The 23,576-nt window shown below is 35.8% G+C and overlaps 1 protein-coding gene across 8 annotated transcripts in view; it reads left to right on the forward strand.

Moving 5' to 3' along the window:
• Positions 1-23,576, forward strand: part of cadm1a (cell adhesion molecule 1a) — a 462,812-nt gene that overhangs the window by 291,620 nt on the left and 147,616 nt on the right. For 4 of the 8 annotated variants that reach the window (XM_005161197.5, XM_021468894.2, XM_005161198.5 and 1 more), the window contains 1 exon segment: positions 7,535-7,552. The exons of the other annotated variants lie outside the window; for them this stretch is intronic. In XM_005161197.5, coding sequence (XP_005161254.1) covers positions 7,535-7,552 — 18 coding nt within the window. 8 annotated transcript variants of the gene reach the window in all.

The following is a 23,576-nucleotide window of genomic DNA, read 5'->3' on the forward strand; positions in this document are numbered from 1 at the left end:
GCTAACTTTGAAAGTGCTGTTTTTTTTTTTTTTTTCCACATCCTTCACAGTGACTTGCGCTAGCCAGCATGGAAATTCAGCAGGGGTAGTTTTTAAAGAATTTTGTGAAAATATCAAACTGTTCATGGCAGGTTAGCTGGCACACATTTGTAGCTGCCCACCTCGAGCCTTCTCTTGAAAATCCTGTGTAATGTCAGAAAGCAATGCTGAATTCCCCAAAGCAGAAGGGAATATGAATCTGAGAAAACAGAGCCGTGCTGCTGGATCTTGAAGTTTGGAAATAAGGGCTGTAATATCACGTTTGCCTAATAAGAATCACTCCTCAGAAGAAGTTCTAAATGTCCGCAAAGTTGAAGAAAAGCTCAAAAGTCAGTTGAAAGTCAGAGGCGGATGTTGGGAGCCGCCAGATGTGACCCCTCTCTCTCTCTTTTTTTCTTTCTCTCTCTCTCTCACTCTCTCACACACACACACACACACACACACACACACACACACACACACACACACACACACACACACACACACACACACACACACACTCTCACACTCTCTCTCTCCTTCTCTATGGCTCCTTCAAGGTGGTTTTAGGACACTGGAGTGTCTATTCCCATCAGCCAGGCTTATCAGAGTGGCAGCAGTGGTGTCTAATCACCGGCCGACAGACAGACAATAAATCCCTCCCTATTATGGCTCAGGTACACATGCGCTTCAATCCTCTGACTAAAGCAGCCCGATAGGACAAAGACTTGATCCTTACAAACACTTTGTCGCTGACTTTGAAGTGCACGAATCCGACGGTGACATTTTGAGCTGGAAAAAGCTTTTCTCATGTTCGCATTGGCAGATTACTGATAATTGTGCTCTAATGGCTGCACTTATCATCTTTAATTTAATATCTCATGAACAGCAGATTTCTAGGTTCTGACGAGGTTGATCATGCTGCGGAAACCGGTGTGAGAGGCAGATGGCCAGGGGTGAGCTCTGTTGTAGTCAGATTCAAATGCACTCACTGGTTTTTGTGAGGTAGTAAACAAAATAACATTTTCGAATAACAGCTTACTTGTTTTATACTTCTAGTTATACTCATGTCTGCAGTATAGTACTTTTGTATTTTGTTTCTGTCACACATTAATTACAATAATAATAATAATAATAATAATAATAATAATAATAATAATAATAATAATAATAATAATAATAATACTTACTTATTCCCAGGCTTGTTTATATTGAAGTTGATATTTAGCCGCACCATTTTGGTGTTTCGTAACATCTAATTTTTATGAGGTGGGTTAAAATTAGATGTTACGAAACACCAAAGCTCAATGCTCAGCCCAAAGCCCAATGCTCAACCCCCAACCTGGACGACCAGGACATATAAACATACACAATAGACAATTTAGCTAATAATAATAATAATAATAATAATAATAATTATTATTATTATTATTATTATTATTATTATTATTTATTGCTATTGTTATTATTAGTATTAGTAGTAGTAGTAGTAGTAGTAGTAGTAGCAGCAGTATTATTATTAGTAGTAGTATAAAATGTATCAATTATAGTATTGGTAATATTCTTGTTAAGAGATATACTTATTTACTTATTTATTATCAAAAATAACAATTATATTATTTGTTTTGTTTATTTTCATACTACTTGTAGTTATTTATATTGTTTAATTTTTGTGTTATTAATAATATTTTATTCAATGGTTGTGTTTAGATATATTATTATTATTATTATTAAGCATAATAATCAGATCATTAGTATCATAATAATAATCTAAATGTAATTTATAGTTTTTATTATTATTATACTGTTATTAGTGTATAATAGCAACATTATCAATGAATGATGATACTTTATGGTAGGGCTGTACGATTAATTGACATTCAGTTCGATTTTGATTTTGGCTCCTAACGATTATAAAAACATTAATCTAGATGAACCAATTATTCCATCATATAGCGCCCCTTTCCAGTTGTACACATTTATGCTCTGCAAAGCTCAGTTTCACGTGAAAATGACTAAAAGCAGGCACTGTAATGTAACTTTTGCAGCACGGGATGCGCATCATTCATTGATGTACATTCGATTCATTCATGTTTTTAAAAGCGAGAAAGAGATCGCATGCTGTTGTGTGTGTGCACTCAGCCTCTGAGACGAGCAGAGCACACACATCTAGTCATCTTAATTTGAGCGCTTTAATGGTCAAATACATGCAAATTTGTGTGAAAACGCGCAGTTTAGTGAATATTTATATTAACCCTCATTTATGTAATAAACTAAGGAGTTGAGAATCAAAAGGCATGTGAAAGTGAAACCGTAAATTAGAACCGCACTGCTCTTAAAGTGACAGCGCGCAATATTTCTGCTGCCGATTGTTTACTGCTCCTGACTGAAGGACTTTTGTATCTATAATTAACTTTTTTTTCTCTTACAATAAAGATGCTTAAAGCACAGCTTGTTTCATATTTTTATTCTATTGTATTTATTTCCCTTTCCTTATTTACAGGGAGGAAAATAACTGTACATATACAGTTGAAGTCAGAATTATTAGCAGCCCCTTTATATTTTTCCCCCAATTTCTGTTTAACAGAGAGAAGATTTTTTTCAACCCATTTCTAAACATAATATTTTTCATAACTCATTTCTAATAACAAATTTATTTTATCTTTGCCATGATGACAGTACATAACACTTTACTACATATTTTTCAAGATACTAGTATTTAGCTTAAAGTGCAATTCAAAGGCTTATTTGGGTAAATAGGCAAGTCATTGTATAACAGTAGTTTCTTCAACAGACAATCAAAAAATACATATTGTTTAAGGGGGCTTATAATATTAATTTTAAAATAGGTTTCAAAATATTTAAACCTGCTTTTATGGTTACTTATAATAATAATTACTTATAGTTTTTTTCAAAAGTAATACATTCCCAGTTATAACTGCAAATATTTTATTATTATTATTATTATTATTATTATTATTATTATTATTATTATTATTAAATGCCCAGCTTTCAGGCTTTGGACTTTGTGAAGTGCTCTCAGGTTAGCGCGCACATAAAGCCAGACACAAGGGTTCATTAATGCAGCTCATGCATGCTGACCCCAAAGTTAATGTCCCTATCATTTTGGAGTAGGGAGCGTCTCTCAAGTGGGAAAACTCATGTTTAATGCATGCCACTGGTCAGAGAGTTTAACCTCACCTGAAGAGAGGACTGGGCAGCCCCTAAGCTCTCCGGTCAGAGGACCTGCAAATCCTACAGCTGAAAAACCAATGCAGAGTTATTCTGATGGCTGACATTAACTTAACATGGATAACCCTTTCCGTGTGGCCCATGTTTCAGGGGTCCGAGTTCGAGGGTGGCCCCTGGTCCCTTGTGGCTGTCAATTGAATCATGCCACAAATGCTAAATAGGGGACACACTGTATTCAATTACAGTACATTACTTTCAAGCTGAGTTTAATTTCTGTCCCAAACCTGATGAAGGATGTCTGGTGGGTTCAAGCCTGTTTTGTAGGTCTGTGCAAAGCATGTATATACTCTGCTGATGTCACTCACTGTCCTTCTGTATCTTTAATAATTAAAATTAAGCTGTAAAACTGCTCAGTGTTATAGTTGTATAGTTTTACGGCACAATTACTGTAAATGTTAGTATGGTTAACTATAAACTATAACTATAAACTTATAACAAATTGTATAGTTTTACTGGCAACCAAAATAATTATAGATTTAGAGCAGAATGGTAATTGTTAATTTACAGTGTACTACAGTGTACATTTTACTGCAGTTTGTTACCTTCGATTAGATTGTTCTCATAGGACACTAAAATTAAATTTTTCTTTGTTTCTTTAAGTATTTTCTTTATATAACTTACATACCCTGATGGTTGTGTGTGTGTGTGTGTACGTGTTTTAGTGACATATCAGGACACAAATCTGTATAAAGACATAGGTATGACACAGGTATTACAAAAAGGAGGTGAAATATGAGGACATTGATGATGTCCTCACTTCTCAAAATGCTTATAAATCCTACAGAATTACTTTAATCAGAGAGTAAAGCTGCACACAGTCTCCTGTGATTGTTGGGTTTAAGGGTGGGGTGGGCTGAGGGCAATACAACATCAATTTGGACTGTATAAAATGAATGGAAACCTATGTATTGTCCCCACTTTTCACAAAAACAAACATGCGTGTTTGTGTGTGTGTGTGTGTATATGAAAAACATAAGAAATGGTGTACATTCAGACCGCAAAAATCTGTAAAACGAATTCCTGGAGGGACTGACTGAGAGATGATTTATGCAATGGTCACCTGCTGAATATTTGCTTGGATTTCTTTGTACTTTCTCTAATGTTGTTTAAATTCAATTGACAGATGCTATGAGTAAAGCCGAGGCACAAATATCCGTCTTCAATGGCTTTGCGTCGAGTCCCTGAAGAGGAATGCTAATTAGCACATTAGCTAAGATGAAAATTTGGTGAAAATGCTAATAAGAAAATTGTTTTTCTAATCAGACTCTGACTCATTGCACAGTTTCATAAAGCCATGTCGGCTCTAAGTGCTTTTTAAAACTGTTGTGCGGGTACCAGAGGCGCTGCATTAGCTAAGCCCCTGATTTTGGAGCCTTAGTCTCAGATAGAAGAGCTCAAGACCAGGTGCTGTTGACATGTTGCAATTAATGGAGTTTCACAGCGTGCCGCGTCAAGTGAAAGAGCGCTGAATGAGTTAAAGTAATGTTCTGCCAGAGACATGACGATGAATTTTTCCCCCTCAATTGTTTGTTATATTCATGAGGCTTGTGCTGTTTTTAATGGCTGCTCACGATACACTATGAAGTGATTACTGAGTGAGGATCCTGTTGATGTGGGACTTAAAGTTTGTTTTCTTCTGACACAGTTTTATGTAACTACTTAACATAAGTATATTTTGGATCTAAGAAAGCCAAATTAGTCACTTAATGGGGTCACATGTTTATCTATATTTTAAATTTAATGTATTGACTTAGGGGTGATGTTGTGGCACAGTAGTTAGTGCTGTTGCCTCACAGCAAGAAGGTCGCTGATTCGAGCCTCGGCTGGGTCAGTTGGCGTTTCTGTGTGAATTTTGCATGTTCTCACTCTGTTTGCGTGGATTTCCTCCACAGTCCAAAGACATGTGGTACAGGTGAAATGCGTAGGCTAAATTGTCCGTAGAGTATGAGTGTGTATGGATGTTTCCCAGAGATGGATTGCAGCTAAAAGGGCATCCGCTGCGTAAAATAAATGCTGGATAAGTTCATTCCGCAAAATCCATGGTTCATACCCCAGATTATTAAAGGGACTAAGCCCAAAAGAAAATGAATGAATGAATGTATTGACTTTTATTAAACATACTGATAATTTTTTCTTGCATTTTTCATTTTATTATTATTATTATTATTTTAATGTGTATAAAGTTGAAGTCAGAATTATTAGCCCCCCTTTGAATTTTTTTTCTTTTTTATGTTTCCCAAATAATGTTTACCAGAACAAGGACATTTTCACAGTATGTCATATTATGTTCTTCTGTAGAAATTCTTATTTGTTTTATTTTGGCTAGAATAAAATCAGTTTTTATTTTTTTTAAACATTTTAAAGTCAAAATGATTAGCCCCTTTAAGCTAAATTTTGATAGTCTACAGAACAATCCTTCATTATACAATAACTTTGTGTTATTATTTATGTTATGAAAACTATTACAGTATGTTAGGAAATGTGTTGAATTAACCCTTGGCTAATAATTCAGGGGCGCTAATAATTCAGACTTCCAAGACTTCAACTGTATATTAATATATTTATACTAACATTACACACCATTACAGTGGTCTCTCAAAATTTGCGGGAGTGACGTTCCAAAAATAACTTGCGATAGGCAAAATCTGTAGTCAGCTTTATTATTTTTTTTTTACAATAATAAATGTTTTAAGGCTGTAAAACCCCTCACTACACACTTTATACACTTTTCTCCGACAGGCATTAACATGTTGTCTCATAATTCAAACCTTCATAGAAAAAAGGTCCAGCATTATAGAATGAAACCATAGATCAAAACCTGTTGTCAGGAGCAAACATTCATTGCAGTTAGGAAAAGGTTCATAAAGCTTTTTATCTTTTGTGCAGATGTGGCATATAGCATAATTTTTTTTTTTTTTTCCTGCAGTCACTGATCTACAAAACTAAAGCAAACTTCATTCATATAGGGGTTGGAATTAACAGACACTACATGCACACATTCGCATGTTATTTAAAATGAAAATATTTAGATGGCGTGGCAGAAATATGAACAATGTCCCGAGTCATAGCTAGGGTTGTCACGATACTGGAATTCGCTAAAAATCAATACTGAAGTTTTAAAACCTGTAATTTCCTGCTAACATTTGAGCGCTGCTGAGCATGTTCTTAAACAGTGCTAATTTGCAATTATGTTCACATGCTCAACAGAAATGACTGTGATTGGCCATAAATCTCATCAGTTCACCGAACTCACAGCTGTTTTAAAGTCACAATTCATCAGCTAATCACTTGTATTTCAGCTTATAGACAAACCAGCTGATCGATGTGACTTTAAAACACTTCAGTGCTCCTATATCTGTGATTACAGTCAGTAAACAGTTGTGAGTTCGGTGAACTGATGAGCCAGTTACAGTCATTACCCTGATAAAAACCTGTTTACAAAATTGTTTTTAAAATCCATGGCTCTGCGTGGCGCATCTGGTGTGTCATCCCCTTCACGATGGTCTTGCTGCAGACAGTAATAACCCAGTTACAAGTTACAAAAATAAGCATGTTAAATTGCACAATAGAAAGAACGAAGAAACTACGAGGCTGTGATAGGTGAATCGTGGTATATAACTAACAACTAATTAAATATAAAAATATAATATAAAACAATATATAAAATGTATACACATTCTACTTAAATAGTACTACTAGCAATAATAATACAGCACAAATGCAATTTAATAAATTATGTATTTAAAGAAATTAAATTAAATTAAATTAAATGTGGGTGGTGTGGTGGCGCAGTGGGAAACTGGTTCGAGTCCCGGCTGGGTCAGTTAGCATTTCTGTGTGGAGTTAGCATGTTTTCCCTGTGTTGTCGTGGATTTCCTCTGGGTGCTCTGGTTTTTCCCACAGTCCAAACACATGTGGTACAGGGGAATTGAGTAAACTAAGTTGTCCGTAGTGTATGTGTGTGAATGAGAGTGGGTGTTTCCCAGTGATAAGCTGCAGCTGGTAGGCCATCTGATGCGTAAAACGTGCTGGATTAGTTGGCAGTTCATTCTAGGACTAGGGTGAAAAGGACTAAGTTGAAAAGAAAATGAATGAATGAATAAATACATTAAATGTGACTGTAATATAGTTCTAATATAAATTTTTATATGTACCTCTCTTTTCTCTTCTGCCTGGATGCTACTTTGGGATGTCTTTTGGTGAATGACTTCTTCCTAATTATTTCTCTCTTTTTTCCCCTTTTTCCTCTCTCCCTTTCACACAGGAGCTGCTCAGTACCCAGGTATGGCTTCCCTTTTTACCTCTTGTGTTTGTCCATTAGTTTCTTTCTTCTCCATCCCCATTTCTCAAATAGCTTGTTCTTTACAGCAGTGCTGGTCATAGCTGAAACCATCCTACCTTTCTTCAGTCTCTAACACACTAACTTATTCTTCTCTCTGAATGTTCACCGGTGCAGGTGCTGTGTATCTCCAGCACTCCATCTTTCTCTTTTCTAACATCATCAGTTTCTCACCTTTCAGGACAGAAATTACGCCTCATTCTCTTCTGTGCCTCATCCAGCTGGATTTCTCCATTTCACAGAGCACATTTACTCCAGATATGCAATCATTTCCTCTTGCAAATGTGGGAACTGTGTTTGTGAAGGAGGGCGATAAAATAACTCATTTGGTAACACATTCTCCATCTCTTCACTCGATCAATGTCTTTCGCCTGCGCCTCTCAGGTCTTCTTCATTTTGTTTCTTGTCTTTTGTTTTGCGCTAAGCCTCATTGAAGGTGACTGTGAGTTCAAGATACCAGATTTTTTTTTCTATATATTATGAAAGTGATATTATTTATGGTATGTTTAGTTTAAAGAGGTTGCACATGAAAGGCCAGAAATGGCATCATCTTATAAAGTCAATACCATCCATTGCAGACAGGCTGAATTGCTTTTCTTTGATAAGTACCTGCTTGTAGTTTTCAGATTTTCAGTTGTGTTGATTGGAGATGGTTCAAAATAGAGATACTGCACACTATAATTTCAGGGGTATTCAATTCAAGTTTCGAGAAACCTGGACTATATATATAGTTGTATAAGACTGAAGGGCTATATACTGCAAAAACAACCATCCTGGATCCCACTTATTACACTGCTTCTCTCCACAAAACATGAAAATTAAACATAAAACATTGTTTAGAGCCATAATTATTGATTAATCCTTTAATTAAAAGCAAAGCTAACAGAAATGAAAACAGCTGATGGAGTATACACTAACTTGCACTTTATTCTGTAGCAAGAGGGCACCAAACAGTCACAGCTCACAAAAACAAAGCCAGAAAAATAGAGCATAGACTAACCTACATATTATTCATACACAAGATTCCACCAAACAGTCAGACAAGCAGACATATATGAATGTGGATGTAAGTATATGGATTTGAATGTGTTCATTGACAGTTTAGGTGATTCGAAATTCCCAGATAAGCCTGCATAATTTAGCGGTTTTATCTTGCGATGACATACCTTAGAATGTTGTGACTGACAATCAAAATCGAGTATTCCAGACAGCCATATAATAAAATTCTTTAATGCCCAGGTAATTCCAGTTAGTTTGATAATAGGTTGAAATAAATGTGGTACCCTCAAGCATTTGTAACCACATAACTTTGCAAATGACCACAGAAAAAGCAGGATGTTCAATGCCTTGCCATTGAACATCCATTCATGCATTAACATTCTTTTAACTTACTTAAAAATACTAAGGCCCAACCCCAATTCCACCCCTTAGCCCTTCCCCTTACCCCTTACCCATTACCCCTACGTTTTTCTGCGTTCGTGTGAAGGGTAGGGATGTCCCAATTAGGGTTGTAACAATATACCGGTATGACGGTTTACCACGATTTGAACGTGCACGATTATCATACCATGAACAATTGCATATCAACGGTTTTAACCCTTAAAGACCGAGACAGCCGCCCGCGGCTAAAAATAAGTATTGCTCTTAAATGTTTAATAACTTTTGATCCGCTGATCCGATACATACAATTCAAAGATTGGCATAAAGAAGAGAGTCTCAGCTTTCCAGTGCTGTATAACATAACATTCGCGGACTTTCAGAGGCTCCGGAATCAGTGCAGTTACGTCATCAACATTTGACAACGTTGATTTGACAAAGAAACGCTCCACACTGTGTCTCCGGACAAATCAGACATGACACATTGATGCATTGTCCCTCCTCCATGCCCAGATTGGTTCAAACTCGCTATATCACAACCAATAAGCATAGGTTTCGCTTTTGTTTGTGGACCAAGCGTTTTGAACAACACGGAATGAGAGCATACATTCATGCGCGGCTAAATAAAACGCAAAAAAAAAAGTTTTGCATGAAATAATTCTCATACTAAGTACTTTTGCATGCACAGCAGCACAGAAACATGACAAAACAGTGACACAGCAAAGACGAACTGCTGCTCTTGCTGTTTTCAAAAGACACAAATGAAGGTGCAGCTGTTTGTCTGCATTGCAGACAACCATATCCAAATCCATATCGATAGACAACCATATCCATGCTGGCACATAAAACCTAAGGATGTTCCATATTGAATCTAGTTTCGTTATGTAACTATTTATAGTATAGTAAATATTTATATCTATTTTTTTACTGGGGATTTGCACCATGTTTATTTGGACTTTATTTGGACTTTGACACATTATTTATTATTTTCTTATTTTTTTATTTGTTCATTGTAAGTTGTGTTGTTTATAGTAACTAAAAAATATATTATTTGGAAAAAGTCAAATTTGCTTCACTGTTCTATTATTTTGTAACATTTGTAACATACCGTATACCGCGAAACCGTCAAACCGTGGTATTGTTTTAGACGATTATCATACCGTGAAAAATTCATACCAGTACAACCCTAGTCCCAATTCTCTTTAACTTGAAGGCGTAGCGCTAAGGGGAAGGGCTAGATAGCCCCTGAAACTGAGACTGCATCCGAAACCACCTGCTACTCAGTAGGTACTGCATTTGAATTTAAACGTACTACTCGGCTGTTAGAAAAGTATGTTCCAAACCGTTCCAAACTGTGGCCACGTTGAAAGGAAACACAACTAATCTCCAGTCATTTAGAACACAACCACAAGGAGCTTTGTGCTAAAACATAGGTTTGCATATTATCATTTAATGATTACATGTTAATAGAGATGCATCGGTTGACCGATTTTACTATTACTCACTCACTTTAATTCATCATGGTTTATGAATTGTAAAGCCCCTGCAACAACACATATCTATTGCAGAGAAAAAATGAAAACAAAGTTATGCCATAGGTGTGATAGCTTAAAGGACACAAAAGCTTTTAGCAGTGGACATAACTTTGTTGTACTGATGATAAACTGCTATAAGTTTAACTGCAGGCACTGTGTGACGGGCATGCACATGAAGGGAGTCAGATTTACTTGTAATAATTAAAACTTGTATTTTAATTATGTGATCTATATATTGCCATAGTGAGATTTCTATATTTGGATGGACGTGACTCTCAAGTCATATAATGAGATCTTATATTGTTGCATCCCTACGTCAATAATTATTTACATGTTAATGTTTACTTATTTTATTTACAGTATGTGGATGCTGACAAGTTCTTAGTGTTTCGACTACATCCAATTACTACTACTCCAATTATTTCAGGACTGTATACTTTATTTTTACTTTTTTATTTAAATTATATTATATTATATTTAAAGGACAGAGAAGGCAAGTAGATATTTAGATATAAAGTAGGTATGACAGCAAAATAATATACAAATAAATAATAATAATAATAATAATAATAATAATAATTGATGGTGGCTCAGTTGTTAGCACTGTCGCCTCACAGCAAAAAGGTTGCTGGTTCGAGTCCTGGCTGGGTAGTTGGCATTTCTATGTGGAGTTTGCATGTTCTCCCCATGTTCGTGTGGATTTCCTCCGGTTTCCCCCACAGTTCAAAGACATGCGCTAAAGGTGAATTGAATAAATTCAATTGTCCGTAGTGTGTGTGTGGGTGTGAATACAAGAGTGTATGGGTGTTTTCCAGTACTGGGTTGCATCTGAGAGGGCATCCGCTGCGTAAAACATGTGCTGGATAAGTTGGCGGTTCATTCCGCTGTGGCGACCCCTGATTAATAAAGGCACTAAGCCGAAAAGAAAATGAATGGATGAATACTACCACTACTACTGCTGCTACTAATAATAATAATGCCATTTTTTCTTCCAATTAAAAAAAAAATGGCTCTTTTAAACGTTAAAAACTTCACTGTGCACTCATTTGATTGTATTATCATCCATAATATTTGTTATTGTACGTAATATAAAATTAGTTATTGCCTATTGTGTTATCCAGAGTTCCGACACTCTCCTAATCTAAAGCCATAAACAAAGAGACATTCGCAGATTGCCCTTTTTAATCCCTCACTAAATTGTCCCTTTTCTAATGTCCTCTGATCAGCAGTGAGGGGAGAATGATGCTTCTCTCTGAGTGTCAGGCCACATTAGAAGGCAAAACTAGACAGCGGGACCTGAAGGGGGCGATGATTCAGACAGACAGTATTACAGCCAGCAACTTTAGCCCACACTCCAGCAGCTCTTTACGATTAATGCCCTTCTCCTTTACAGTCTATCAGCCCAAACATGCTGAGGCACAGGAGAAACACACACACACACACACACAGCACTTGGCAGAGGCACTGTAGCTAAATTTTTTTGCCTTGCGAGTCAGTTATTAATCGAAGCCAAGTTATTTGTATGGGTATAAATTATAAGTGAGCTGAAGAAGAAGCTCCCGAGGGGGATTGGATGAATCCCAGTCCTTGTTAAGGACCCTAGTCCTTCATGGCCTTCTGCTTGCTTTATGCCGCTCTCTCTTTCTCTCTCTCTCTCTCTTTCTTTCTCTCTCTCTATCTCTCTGTTGCCCTCTTTCTCCTCCAGCTCTGCTTGTAAACAGAGCGTTCTCCTGCCAAATACATACACTGGCCATTAATAGTGAATAGAGGGCCGTGCTGATGATGATGCTCTTATTATTGTGTTAGCTGGCTCCTGCGAAATCACTGTGAAGTGATCTGGAAGATCTGTGCTAGCTAAACACGTTAATAACAAAGCAGTATTTAGAAAAATATCACCATAATGCTGCTACTGTGGCGATGCTGTCAACTTTACCTTATGTTGACAGTTTAAAAGCTTTTTGTGTGTGTGTTATTTATTGTAAAGTGCAATAAAATTATCTGATGTTATCATGAGGTTTTTTTTTTTTTTTTTGTGAGATATAGCCATACGGCAACACGGTGGCTCAGTGGTTACCACTGTCACCTCACAGCAAGAAGGTTGCTGGTTTAAGTCCCGACTGGGCCAGTTGGCATTCCTGTGTGGAGTGTGCATGCTCACCCCATGTTCGCGTGGGTTTTCTCCGGGTGCTCCGTTTTCCCCCACTGTCCAATGCCATGTTCTGTAGGTGAATTAAACAAACTAAATTGGCCACTGTGTGTGTGTGAATGAGTGTGTATGGGTGTTTTCCAGTACTAAGTTGCAGCTGGAAGAGCATTCGTTGTGTTAAACATATGCTGGATAAGTTGGCTATTCATCCCTCTGTGGCAAACTCTTGATGAATAAAGGGACTGACCCGTAGGAAAATGAAATGAATGAATGATATAGCCAGATTGGGTGATGGTCAGGTATTTTTGATTCAGTAGGGTCTTAATGTTTTTGTGATGTTACAAAAATCCATTGTAAAGAAAGGAATTTATAATTTAATGTAGAAATAAACTTTCAGCAGTGAAATTTAAACCACACTGGACTGAACAAAATTGAACTTGAACAAATTAAACTCTAAAAATCTGGAGCCTCATGTACGAAGACTTGCGTTGAATACATACTAAAACATTGCGTACGCACAAAGCTGTAAATGTGCATATGCAGTAAAAAATTCAGATGTATGAAACACTGCATATTCTCTTTGTACATCTGAATTAACGTGAAACTGAGCGCACGTGCACGAGCGCTAAAACCCTCCCTGCCTCCTCCCCTTAATAACCATGAGAATGACTCTACTTTGGCAAAACCAAATGAAAAAGTAATGGCAAAAGCAAGCAAGGTAGACAGGAGAAAAGTGGTGTTCTTTGTAAGTTTGTCCTCGAATTAATAACTAAAGAAAAACAAATCGAGTGGGAGAGTTTAGTTGACGCGGTTAACTAAGTGGGGTCTCGTTGGACACCTTGTTACAATGAGCTAGCTGAGTGATTTCCCCCGTTTGATCGACAGAGACAATAAAACTAAAGATAGCGAACATCAGCAGCGGGAGTGGCGGAGCTCGTAAAGGGTGGGACAACATGTTTTGACACTATCATTCATGAACCCGGTTCGAATCCAGCGTCTGATGTAATAATTTTTCTTTTTCCCCCACTATATATCAGATTTTGCCTACTCTTCATCACAAGGAAGACAAGTGGGAATCATTAATAAGTGTGTGTATTATATTAAGCACATTTGAGCATCACATATTATTTACACATTTATTGAATGGAAATGTTTCCAATTCAGGTAGCCTATGCAAATTCATCTTCAGATGGCACCTTTATAGCAATGTGCGTTTTTGCATACACAAGTTTGTTATTGGCAGCAACAAATTAAAAGAAAGCCATGAGCGCAAGTCAAAAACCGAGGGAAATTTGCAAAAATTTTGTAATATAGCCAAAAGTGACAGAGGTCCAGAAAGAGGTCCAGCAGCCTTTAACTACATTTGTTTTCTTTGAAAGGAAAATACTTTGCTAATATGCAGCTTAGATTTACAATAGCCATATTTATTTATTTATTTATTTATTTATTTATTTATTTATTTATTTATTTATTTATTTATTTATTTATTTATTTATTTATTCATTCATTCATTTATTTGTTTATTATAATCTATCTATCTATCTATCTGTCTGTCTGTCTGTCTGTCTGTCTGTCTGTCTGTCTGTCTGTCTGTCTGTCTGTCTGTCTGTCATTTATTTATTGTTGTGTCATTTATTTTTAGGGTAAAATTATTACTTATGTTTAAATGCCAAAAAAATTTTTTCCCTTATTTTTAAGTTTAAAGAGAAATAGACTATTGTTTGTTTATATTATTATTTTGTGATTTATTGATTGGTTATTGTGCCGCAATAAATAACACTTTAAAATATAAGGAGTTTTCATGTAATTTTCTAAACTAGTAGTGTTTTGAAATGAATGAGTGCAAAATAAGCATGATGAAACCATGGTTATTCCTCAGACTTTAATTGTACAACCAAAATCTATAATTGTTTCATCCCTAATTGTAGCACACTAGCTAATAGATATCCTTAAAACAGACTGATACTAACATCTAAAAAAACTCATTTTAATTTCACAGGACCTTTAAGGAAGGGGTGTTTTTATTTTTGTACAACATTTGATTAGTCATCTATATTTACAGTGCATTTTGCTAGAACAGTAAGACTTTTTAAACGGTTCAAAGGTTATGCTTTTGTCATTGTTTATGAGTGAGCAAGCATACACATAACCTCAAAGCTAATCGGTGCAAACCCAAAGCAACAATTCTCCATTTGTTTTTTGATTTGCCTTTAATGCTACCAGCGAGGAGATGGCTGAGCTCATCATTTCTCACCTTCTCTCCGCCACTGCACTGCCTCTTCTGACCTCAAGGACTCCTTGTTCTGCCTCTTTGCCTGTGATGTCATCTTAGTGAATGCGTGTGAGGATTTTTTTTTTATCTGTGGCGATCAATAGAGGAAGATGTGAGAGGCAGAGGGCAGTTAATCTCCTGCCGCCTGCATGGGGATTTTTATCCTTGTATGCACAGACGTTTCCCAGATCAGGACGGCCGCTCGAAGACAATGCAAAACACACAGAGAACTGCCCGTGCCATCTCGGCTCAAGGGTGTCGTATTTAGATGGATGGTGATGAGAGGCACAGAGAGAAGGACAGGTGCTGGAGGTGCACCGTCTTGCTGAGAGCAGGATGAATTTTGGGAAGGAGAGAGAGAGAGAGAGAGAGAGAGAGAGAGCTTGCTTGCTTTTGGTTTTTTGATCTTCATTTGAAGTTTTGGGGTTAACACTTTACAAGAAACGCAAGTTACATAATAATATTACTTTTCTAAGTAGCAAGTAGAGTTACTTCAAAAAAATACTTAAAAAAATAAGTCAATGTTTGAGTTAAAAAAAGTTACTTTTTTATTTGTACTATGTTTAAGTAATTATCTTTTTAAAAATAATAAATTGTTGAATTAAAATTAAAGTACCCCCTTTCGCACACTCTTACCGGTAAATATCTGGAACGACTTTAAATCAAAAAAGCGCTGTTCACACAGGCAAGGAAGTTCTGGAATTTTTCAGAAAAAGACCAGTTACACATCCATTCCAAAACATCTGTAAATTCTGACATTTTTACCAGAAATGAGCCCTAAAAGGCTGCGCTTGTATTTGTAAACACAGAAGGGGTTGGGCTTTTGTTGATGGTTTCACTTTTATTTAAAGCTTTAGCATGCATGCAGCTAATTCGCCCCAGAGACATCCAAAGCCAAAAGCACTCACTGCGCCTAAATGTTAACACACTTGACTACATTACAAATTCTGTGGATGGATAAAAATTGTGTACAACTTCGATGAAAACTTATGGAGGAACACTTTTGCATATCCAGATGTACATAATATGTGTGTGTGCTGGCGCTCACTCGAGCACTCCTTCACTTCACGTGCACACGCATCAAGCAACTGAAGCAGACACAGTTGATAGAAATGTTATAAAATGTTATCTGACTAATATTTAGCAGCTAAATGTGTCTAGAAAAAATATTCAGTTTTTTTTTTTCATAAACCGCAGATTTGAATGCGTCTCAATGTTCTAAGTAGACGTCTTACACCAGTGCATTCTAATCATGAACGCACTCTTTTTCTGGCAATTTTCCTTCTGCAATCACACAGAGCAGCATTCCGCCAAATTACTGATAATGTTACAACTTCTCTTTCCAGAATATTGCCAGAACGAATTTACTGGTATTATTTTCAAAAAGGGCCTGTTCACACATGATCCTGGCAATTTTCTGGAAAGGTCTGTATGTGTGAAAGGGGCTAATGAATCACACAGTCAATGAAATATGTGTTCATTATTTTAAACGCATCAAAGAAAAGGAAAAAGAAATTGTCTCAATGAAAGTGATGTATTCATTCATTTTTTTTCAGCTTAGTTCCTTTATTAATCGGGGTCACAACAGTGAAATGAACTGCATATGTTTTATGCAGCGGATACCCTTCCAGCTGCAACCCAGTACTGGGAAACAGTGATTTTACTTAAGACAAATAGTACAAAAATAGCAAACACTGCTTTAAACTTTCAATAATTTGTATATAAGGCATGTAAAGCTCTGGAATCAGGAAGTTATGAGATAGCATTATCCTAAAATATTTTTCATGTGTTTTTCAGGGAAAATGTAGGTTATATAGTGTGTTGTTAGATGCAGAACTACTCTATTAAAAAAGATGTTCTGAAAGAAATCAAGTCTCAGCCAGGTAATAAAAAGTAACGCAAAAGTAACTCAAAACTAATGTAATGCATTGTGTACCATTAAAAGTAGCTAATTAACACAACTAGTTCCTCTTTTGGGGAGTAGCTCAATATTGAAATGCAATACTTTCTAAAGTAACTTTCCCCAACACTGCTCATTTAATGCCACTTTATGGGGCATTTTGTCTATCTGGTCTTGTTTTGGGCCTTTAAGTGTATTTACATAACACATTTCATATACATTTTACATTCACATACATGAAGCAGTGTTAGTGATGCTAACAGCGGGCGCTCAAGCGGCTGGCTGTGTGGGTCCTAACGCTCTAGTATAATGAAGGGGACAATATATTGCTCAGTGAGCGCCGCCTTTCAGATGAGATGTTAAAAGGAAGTCCTGACTCTCTGTGGTTATTAAAAATCCTAGGATGTCCTTCGAAAAAGAGTGGGGGTTTAACCCCAGCATCCTGGCCAAATTTGCCCACTGGCCTCTGTCCATCATGGCCTTCTAACCATCCCCATATCATAATTGACTTCATCACTGTCTACTCTCCACCAATCAGCTGGTGTATGGTCTGCGGTCTGTCTGGATGCTGCATTCTGGTGGTGAATGAGGAGATCCCCCCAAAAAAAGTGTTTTGAGTGTCCAGAAAAGCGCTATATAAATGTAGGGAATTATTATTATTATTATTATTATTATTATTATTATTATTATCATACAGTTAATATAGTGAAAAAATAATAATGTGAAATATTGATACGGTATAACATATTTAGTTGCAGTGTGTTTTAAAATATAATTTGTTTATATAATCATTCTAATATTAATTTTCTTTTGAAAAGTCAATTATTTTATTGATTATTTTGTAACATTGGTATGGTAACACTTTACAGTAAGGTTGTATTAGTTAATGTTCATTAATGCATTTACTAACATGATCAAAGAATGAACAGTACATGTATTACAGTATTTGTTCATGTCAGTTGACAGTTATGAAAATACAGTTGTTCATTGTCAATTCATGTTAACCATGGTGCATTAAATCATGTTAAAAAGTTTGGATTTGGATGTTAGTAATGCATTAGTAAATGTTGAACTATGATTAATAAATGCTGTACAAGTATTGTTCATAATCAGTTCATGCTAGTAAACACATAAACTAATGAAACGTTTGTAAAGTGTGACCACCTTAATAATGGTTATTTATGCTGAAAACAATTCATCTTTCTAAAAATAAATGAATTGATTATGTGTGTGAGGGAATTGATAAATGAACGAACAAATAATTAAATATATAATCCCATTAACTGCAATAAGATCATAACTGTAATCTGTTTTTTTTTTTTTTTTGTAAACTAATGTGTGTTAGTTAAATTCAAAGTATCAGTAAATATCAATCAATTAAACAAGCTAACAATCAACAGTTGTATGTTTTTTAACATTGGAAACAAATACGAATGGCAAATTGCTTTTAGTTTACCATTTTTCCTAACCAATATAGTAAACTGTTGTTAAATCTCTTTGACAGTCGTGATGTGCTGTGTTTATTTGTGGACGGCTCCTGCTGTAACGGTGTGTTATGTCATCATCGTCTCTGAGAGAGTTTGGCACCAGCTGCATTTTGGTGGGAAAAAGAGCTATTTGTTTATCTTTGGCCGCTGAGATTCAGTGCTTTCTTCCTGTCGCTCTGCGGAGAGAGGAGTGATTTCCAAATGAGCGAGCAGGGGTGCCGAGGCCTCTGGTGCTACGCCCAGTCCCCGTCGCCCCTCTGACGCATTCATCATCCTGTCCCACACGCCACACCACAACATCTCACCCTTCATTAGCACTAGTATCATCACTGTTCTCTTATACATACATCTGTGTGAACAATTCATAGCTGAACACAGAGAACATATTATTTATTAGTAATGAAAAAATCAGACTTTATTAATAATACTAATGATGATGATGATGATTATGATTATTGTTATTATTATTAAGTAGGATATTGTTTACTTATTCATTTAATTATTATTATTTTTTTTAAAGTCTACTTTTACAATTTAACACATGTAAACCACTGCAGAAAGTTCGAACCCGCAGGCCCATGTCCTATACAGTACAGATACCTGATAAATAATCTACTATAAATTAAAAGAATTAACATATGCTTTTTGTTTTCACAAGCTTTGGAGACATAACATAAATTCTGCTTTTAAATAATAGGTCACCTATAGCTTTCGCCATGAGGCTGTGTTCAAAATGACATCAATGTTTTCAAAGTGTACTGCGAAGGGAGCACGATTGTAAACATGAAGATCACTAAAACGGAACTTTAAAAATACTTTGAAAGCAAGTTACACCTAAGAGAGATGGCTTTAATGCTTTTTTATTTTTAATAATTCCAACTTTGAATGTTAGAATGTTCTAAATCAGTGGTTCTCAAACTGTGGTACGCGTACCACTAATGGTACGCGGGCTTCCTCCAAGTGGTACGCGGAGGAACCGCTGAATAATGAAAGAAACAATTAACACTTTTAATCCTTTAATGCGTAATATAACATCGATGTGATCAGCAGTGGCTGTTTTGTGAAGCGTCCGATCACAACGCTGTGCTTAGAATGTTTATTTTAGTGCATTGTGTCATAAGCTGCTGAAAATCAGTTTCCGAAGTTTAAGAATTGATTCTGAAGCGTGATTTGACTGACATGAAAAGTAGCCAATCACAGTCGACCTTGTCTAGTTGCGTGAAACGTAAGGGCGGGACAAATGCTTTCTGTGTTGCAGAGACAGAAAAAACAACTTAAAAACAAATGTTTTGTTGGAATAATGCTTCTCGGATGTTTTCACTATAGAGATGTCTAGCAGAGTAATTAAACCGCGGACATATTTCCTGCCTATTTGATGATCTTCTTACACGTTTCGCTCTCCGACAGCCAGTCGACTAGCCTCTGACCTGTCACTCCTCCGAATACATTCTGAATGGCGGCGCGGGAATGGAGGTATTGCGCAATTACTAATTTCTGCAAATGTGGCGAGTGCTTTATTTTAACACGACAGCGCAGTCATGTACGCAAATCGCTAAAACGGATATGCGAGCTCTTAAATAGGCTTTTTTCAAATGAACTGCAAGTCTCTCATGATCGCCTGTGTGTTCAGATTGAATATAATCGCGATCTCTCCAATATTAAAGTAGACATTATTTATCTTTGCTCCTTGACTAAATTTAGTCAAAAGTATTCAAAGTGGTCCGTGTACATTTTGTTCATTTGTTTTCCATTTTCAAACGGAATAAAGGAAATGGAGAAAACGGCCGTTTTTCCGTTTTTCTTTTGCTCACGAGAAAACGAAAAAACGAGATTTTGGCTGGATTTTCGTTTTTTGGTTTAGGGTAGGAAAACGGATAAACGACTTTAAAATTCATTTTACACATGTAGGCGGTACTGAAACGCCCGCTTTCCTCTAATTGGTCAACCAAATCTGCGCTCGTGACGTCACCCTCAAAATAAAAGCCTTACACGCAGGCTTTTAATTATTATTATTTAATTATATATATAAACAAAGTTTACATATTCTATCATTTGAACCACACACAGTTAGCAGGCTTACATTCATTGCGTATGTATAAATTAAATAAAAACGTAAAGCAGTATTCTTAGACATTTGTCATTAAAATAAGGTCATAGTTCACTGCCAAGCTTCTTGCTGCTGTGCACCTGATGCAGAGCAAAGATAGCCATTTCCGAGGAGCACCTGGTTTACATGATTGTTTCAGAGCTATTGTAGGCCTAAATAATAGCCTACTCTGTATAAAATAATAATTTATTATTATTATTATTATTATTATTATTAGGCCTATTATTATTAGTATTGTCATTATTATTTACTTAGTTATTCAATGGTTGTAAGAACACATTGGACCCTGCATGGGGCTATAATAAATGGTACCATTTGTTTCTATTGGATTTTCTCCTATTTTAATTTAATATATGCCTTTAGCCTATTGTAAATATTTATTTGATAATTAATACTTTTTTATTGCAACGTCAAAGTAGGCCTGTCTTATTATTATTATTTTTTGTTAATATTTTGTCGTTGTTGTTGTTATTATTATTGTAGCAGGGACATAGCCACAGGTGTGGCAGAGTGTGCTGGTGCCACCCAAAGTGGCATCTTGCACCTGAAAATAGATGCCTTCGCGCTCAAGCGCGCGCAAGAAACTTGCACAGGCAAAAGTAATGATGAATGTGTTGAAGGAAAAAAAAACATTCTAATTATTTGTTAATAAAATAGTGCAACATTATTCTCAGTCAGTGTAAGCTGAAAAAATTAAGATCGCCAGCATTTCAAGGGTGGTTTTATTTTTAGTTCATTGCTGTCACGCGCTATATTTCACTAAGGCTGCATGAGACTGCGCATCTTGCTTATTTTCTCTATTTTACATAAATAACATATCATACAGTCCAGGTTCTACCGTTCTAGTGAGTGTGGGGCATTGCTTTACAGTGGTAAAGTGGATTATTTCTTGGCAAATTCATAATGATTCACTTTGTTTAGTAATAAATTTCATAGTTATAAAATAACTACATTTCAAGAATATGTTAACACTTTCAACTATTTAGGATTATTTATTGCATCAAAAGTAATTTCAAAGTAACATTAAATGTACGTATAAACTGCTTAATTTGTGTGTGTAAACACCTAAGATGCAAAAAGCTTATTTAGACCAGAATAGGCCTACTAAATGCAACGGTCAATGTATGTAAACTTATGGCCTAAAATGTCTTAAATGACTAAATTTAAGTCTTTTTAAGTTTTTAAATAATTTAAGTTTAACATAAATGATTTAAACTTTAAACTTCAAATTAACAGAGTATGGCAAATAAATTGTTTATTAAATGGAGGTCAGGTGTCTATCTTATTTATAATTATTAAATATTATGACACTATAATTCAGTGGTGTATTGGAGAGTACGCACCTTTTAATTAATTAATTTTAAATAAGTGGTTTATCCTAAATAAAATGCAATGGGATCGGTGTGCAATGAATAGTTTGAAAACCCCTGGTTCAGACTAGACGAGCTAGCTGTCTGTGCGCTGCGCTAATAACTTGGCATTTGCTCTTTTCGGTGCTGCCAGATGCATTTATAGTGCATAAAAAATAAAAAGATAATTCGGTAAAGCGCGCGATGCGCGCAGAATTAAGCGCACTATACGCATATGTCGAATTAAGTTATCTTTTTCTTTAATCAAGACTTTTCCATTCGAGGAATTACAGTTATTAATAGCTTAGTCCTTACAAACGATCAGTTTATAAAATACACAATTTACGGATCAAGCCATAATGAAGAATAAGAAGAATATGCAACGCATAATCCTTGAATGATCAGAGCGCATTTATATAAACTATATATTTTATATAATCCATAAATATTAAAAAACATTATACATTTAAAGTAATGGAACATTATATGTTATAAAATCTAAACTATTATTTAGGCTACAGGCTAAATAAAGGCGCCTTTTCGGGGCTGTTCAGCGCGTGCGTCAAAGAAAAGACATGACACAATCTCTATAAAAACTTGTTGTTTATTTACAATATCTAAAGGGATATAAAACATCTAACATGCATCTCCATTCTCAACGAGTTTCTGTGTTCTGCATCCTTCACAGACCGAGGTCTCATTCCGAGGTAATCTGTAAATATTCTCATTTGGTTCTGGCACATTCTTGATTAAAGGTGAAACTGACCGGCGCAACGGATGATTTGTCATCTAGAGTGACTACAGTTATAATACAGGTTATGGAACTATTTCACTTTAATTTCATATTATTATTTTATTAAACAAACAAAGCAGTTTTTGTTTTGGCTCTGCATGCAGCGTATTGGATCTTTGAAGCATTGCACTTCAAATGTTATTCCTTTTTTTTTTTTTTTTTTGTATTTTTAATATTTTTAATTATACAACACAAAATTGGTTCTAAACAGATACATTTTTCTATAGGCTATGATGAAGTGTATATTTTTGTTCACACAGGTCCTATACAAAACTGTGTGGATGGATGATTTGTTTCTCCGTGAAAATCACTCATTTAATAAGCAAAACAGGCCAAAATGTTGTTTAGCTTGCATCAAACTGGATGGACAATTTACAAACATATTGAATACAAAGGCTGGTTATTTTATGCAATGAGGGACAATAGGCCTATTACAAATTAACGAAAATTATTTGCATATTAAAACGAAAATATATAATACAACAACAGATCCTACCTCGTAAGAAATGACTTTAGATAATGTAAATAAGCATCAAGTTTTTTTTTTGAGATTGTGTGTCTAATTCAGTAGTGTAGTGCGTTCGCGTGGGTTTCCTCCGGGTGCTCCGGTTTTCCCCACAGTCCAAAGACATGCGGTACAGGTGAATTGGGTAGGCTAAATTGTCCGTACTGTATAAGTGTGTGTGTATGTGTGGATGTTTCCCAGAGATGGGTTGTGGCTGGAAGGGCATCCGCTGCGTAAAAACTTGCTAAATAAGTTGGCGGTTCATTCCGCTGTGGCGACCCCAGATTAATAAAGGGACTAAGCCGACAAGAAAATGAATGAATAATGTGCAATACTAATTTAAAATACTTATCACTAACCTTATATGTGAAATAGCAGGGCCCTCTGTAGCACTTTCTCAAGAAGAGCAAATGTCAAATTATTAGCGCAACGCACATGTAGCGAGCTCATCTGTTTGTCGGAACTACTAGACACAATTTTTTTTTTATCAACTATA

The sequence above is a fragment of the Danio rerio genome, chromosome 21, assembly GCF_049306965.1.
Source record: "Danio rerio strain Tuebingen ecotype United States chromosome 21, GRCz12tu, whole genome shotgun sequence".
NCBI classification, from domain to species: Eukaryota; Metazoa; Chordata; class Actinopteri; order Cypriniformes; family Danionidae; genus Danio; species Danio rerio.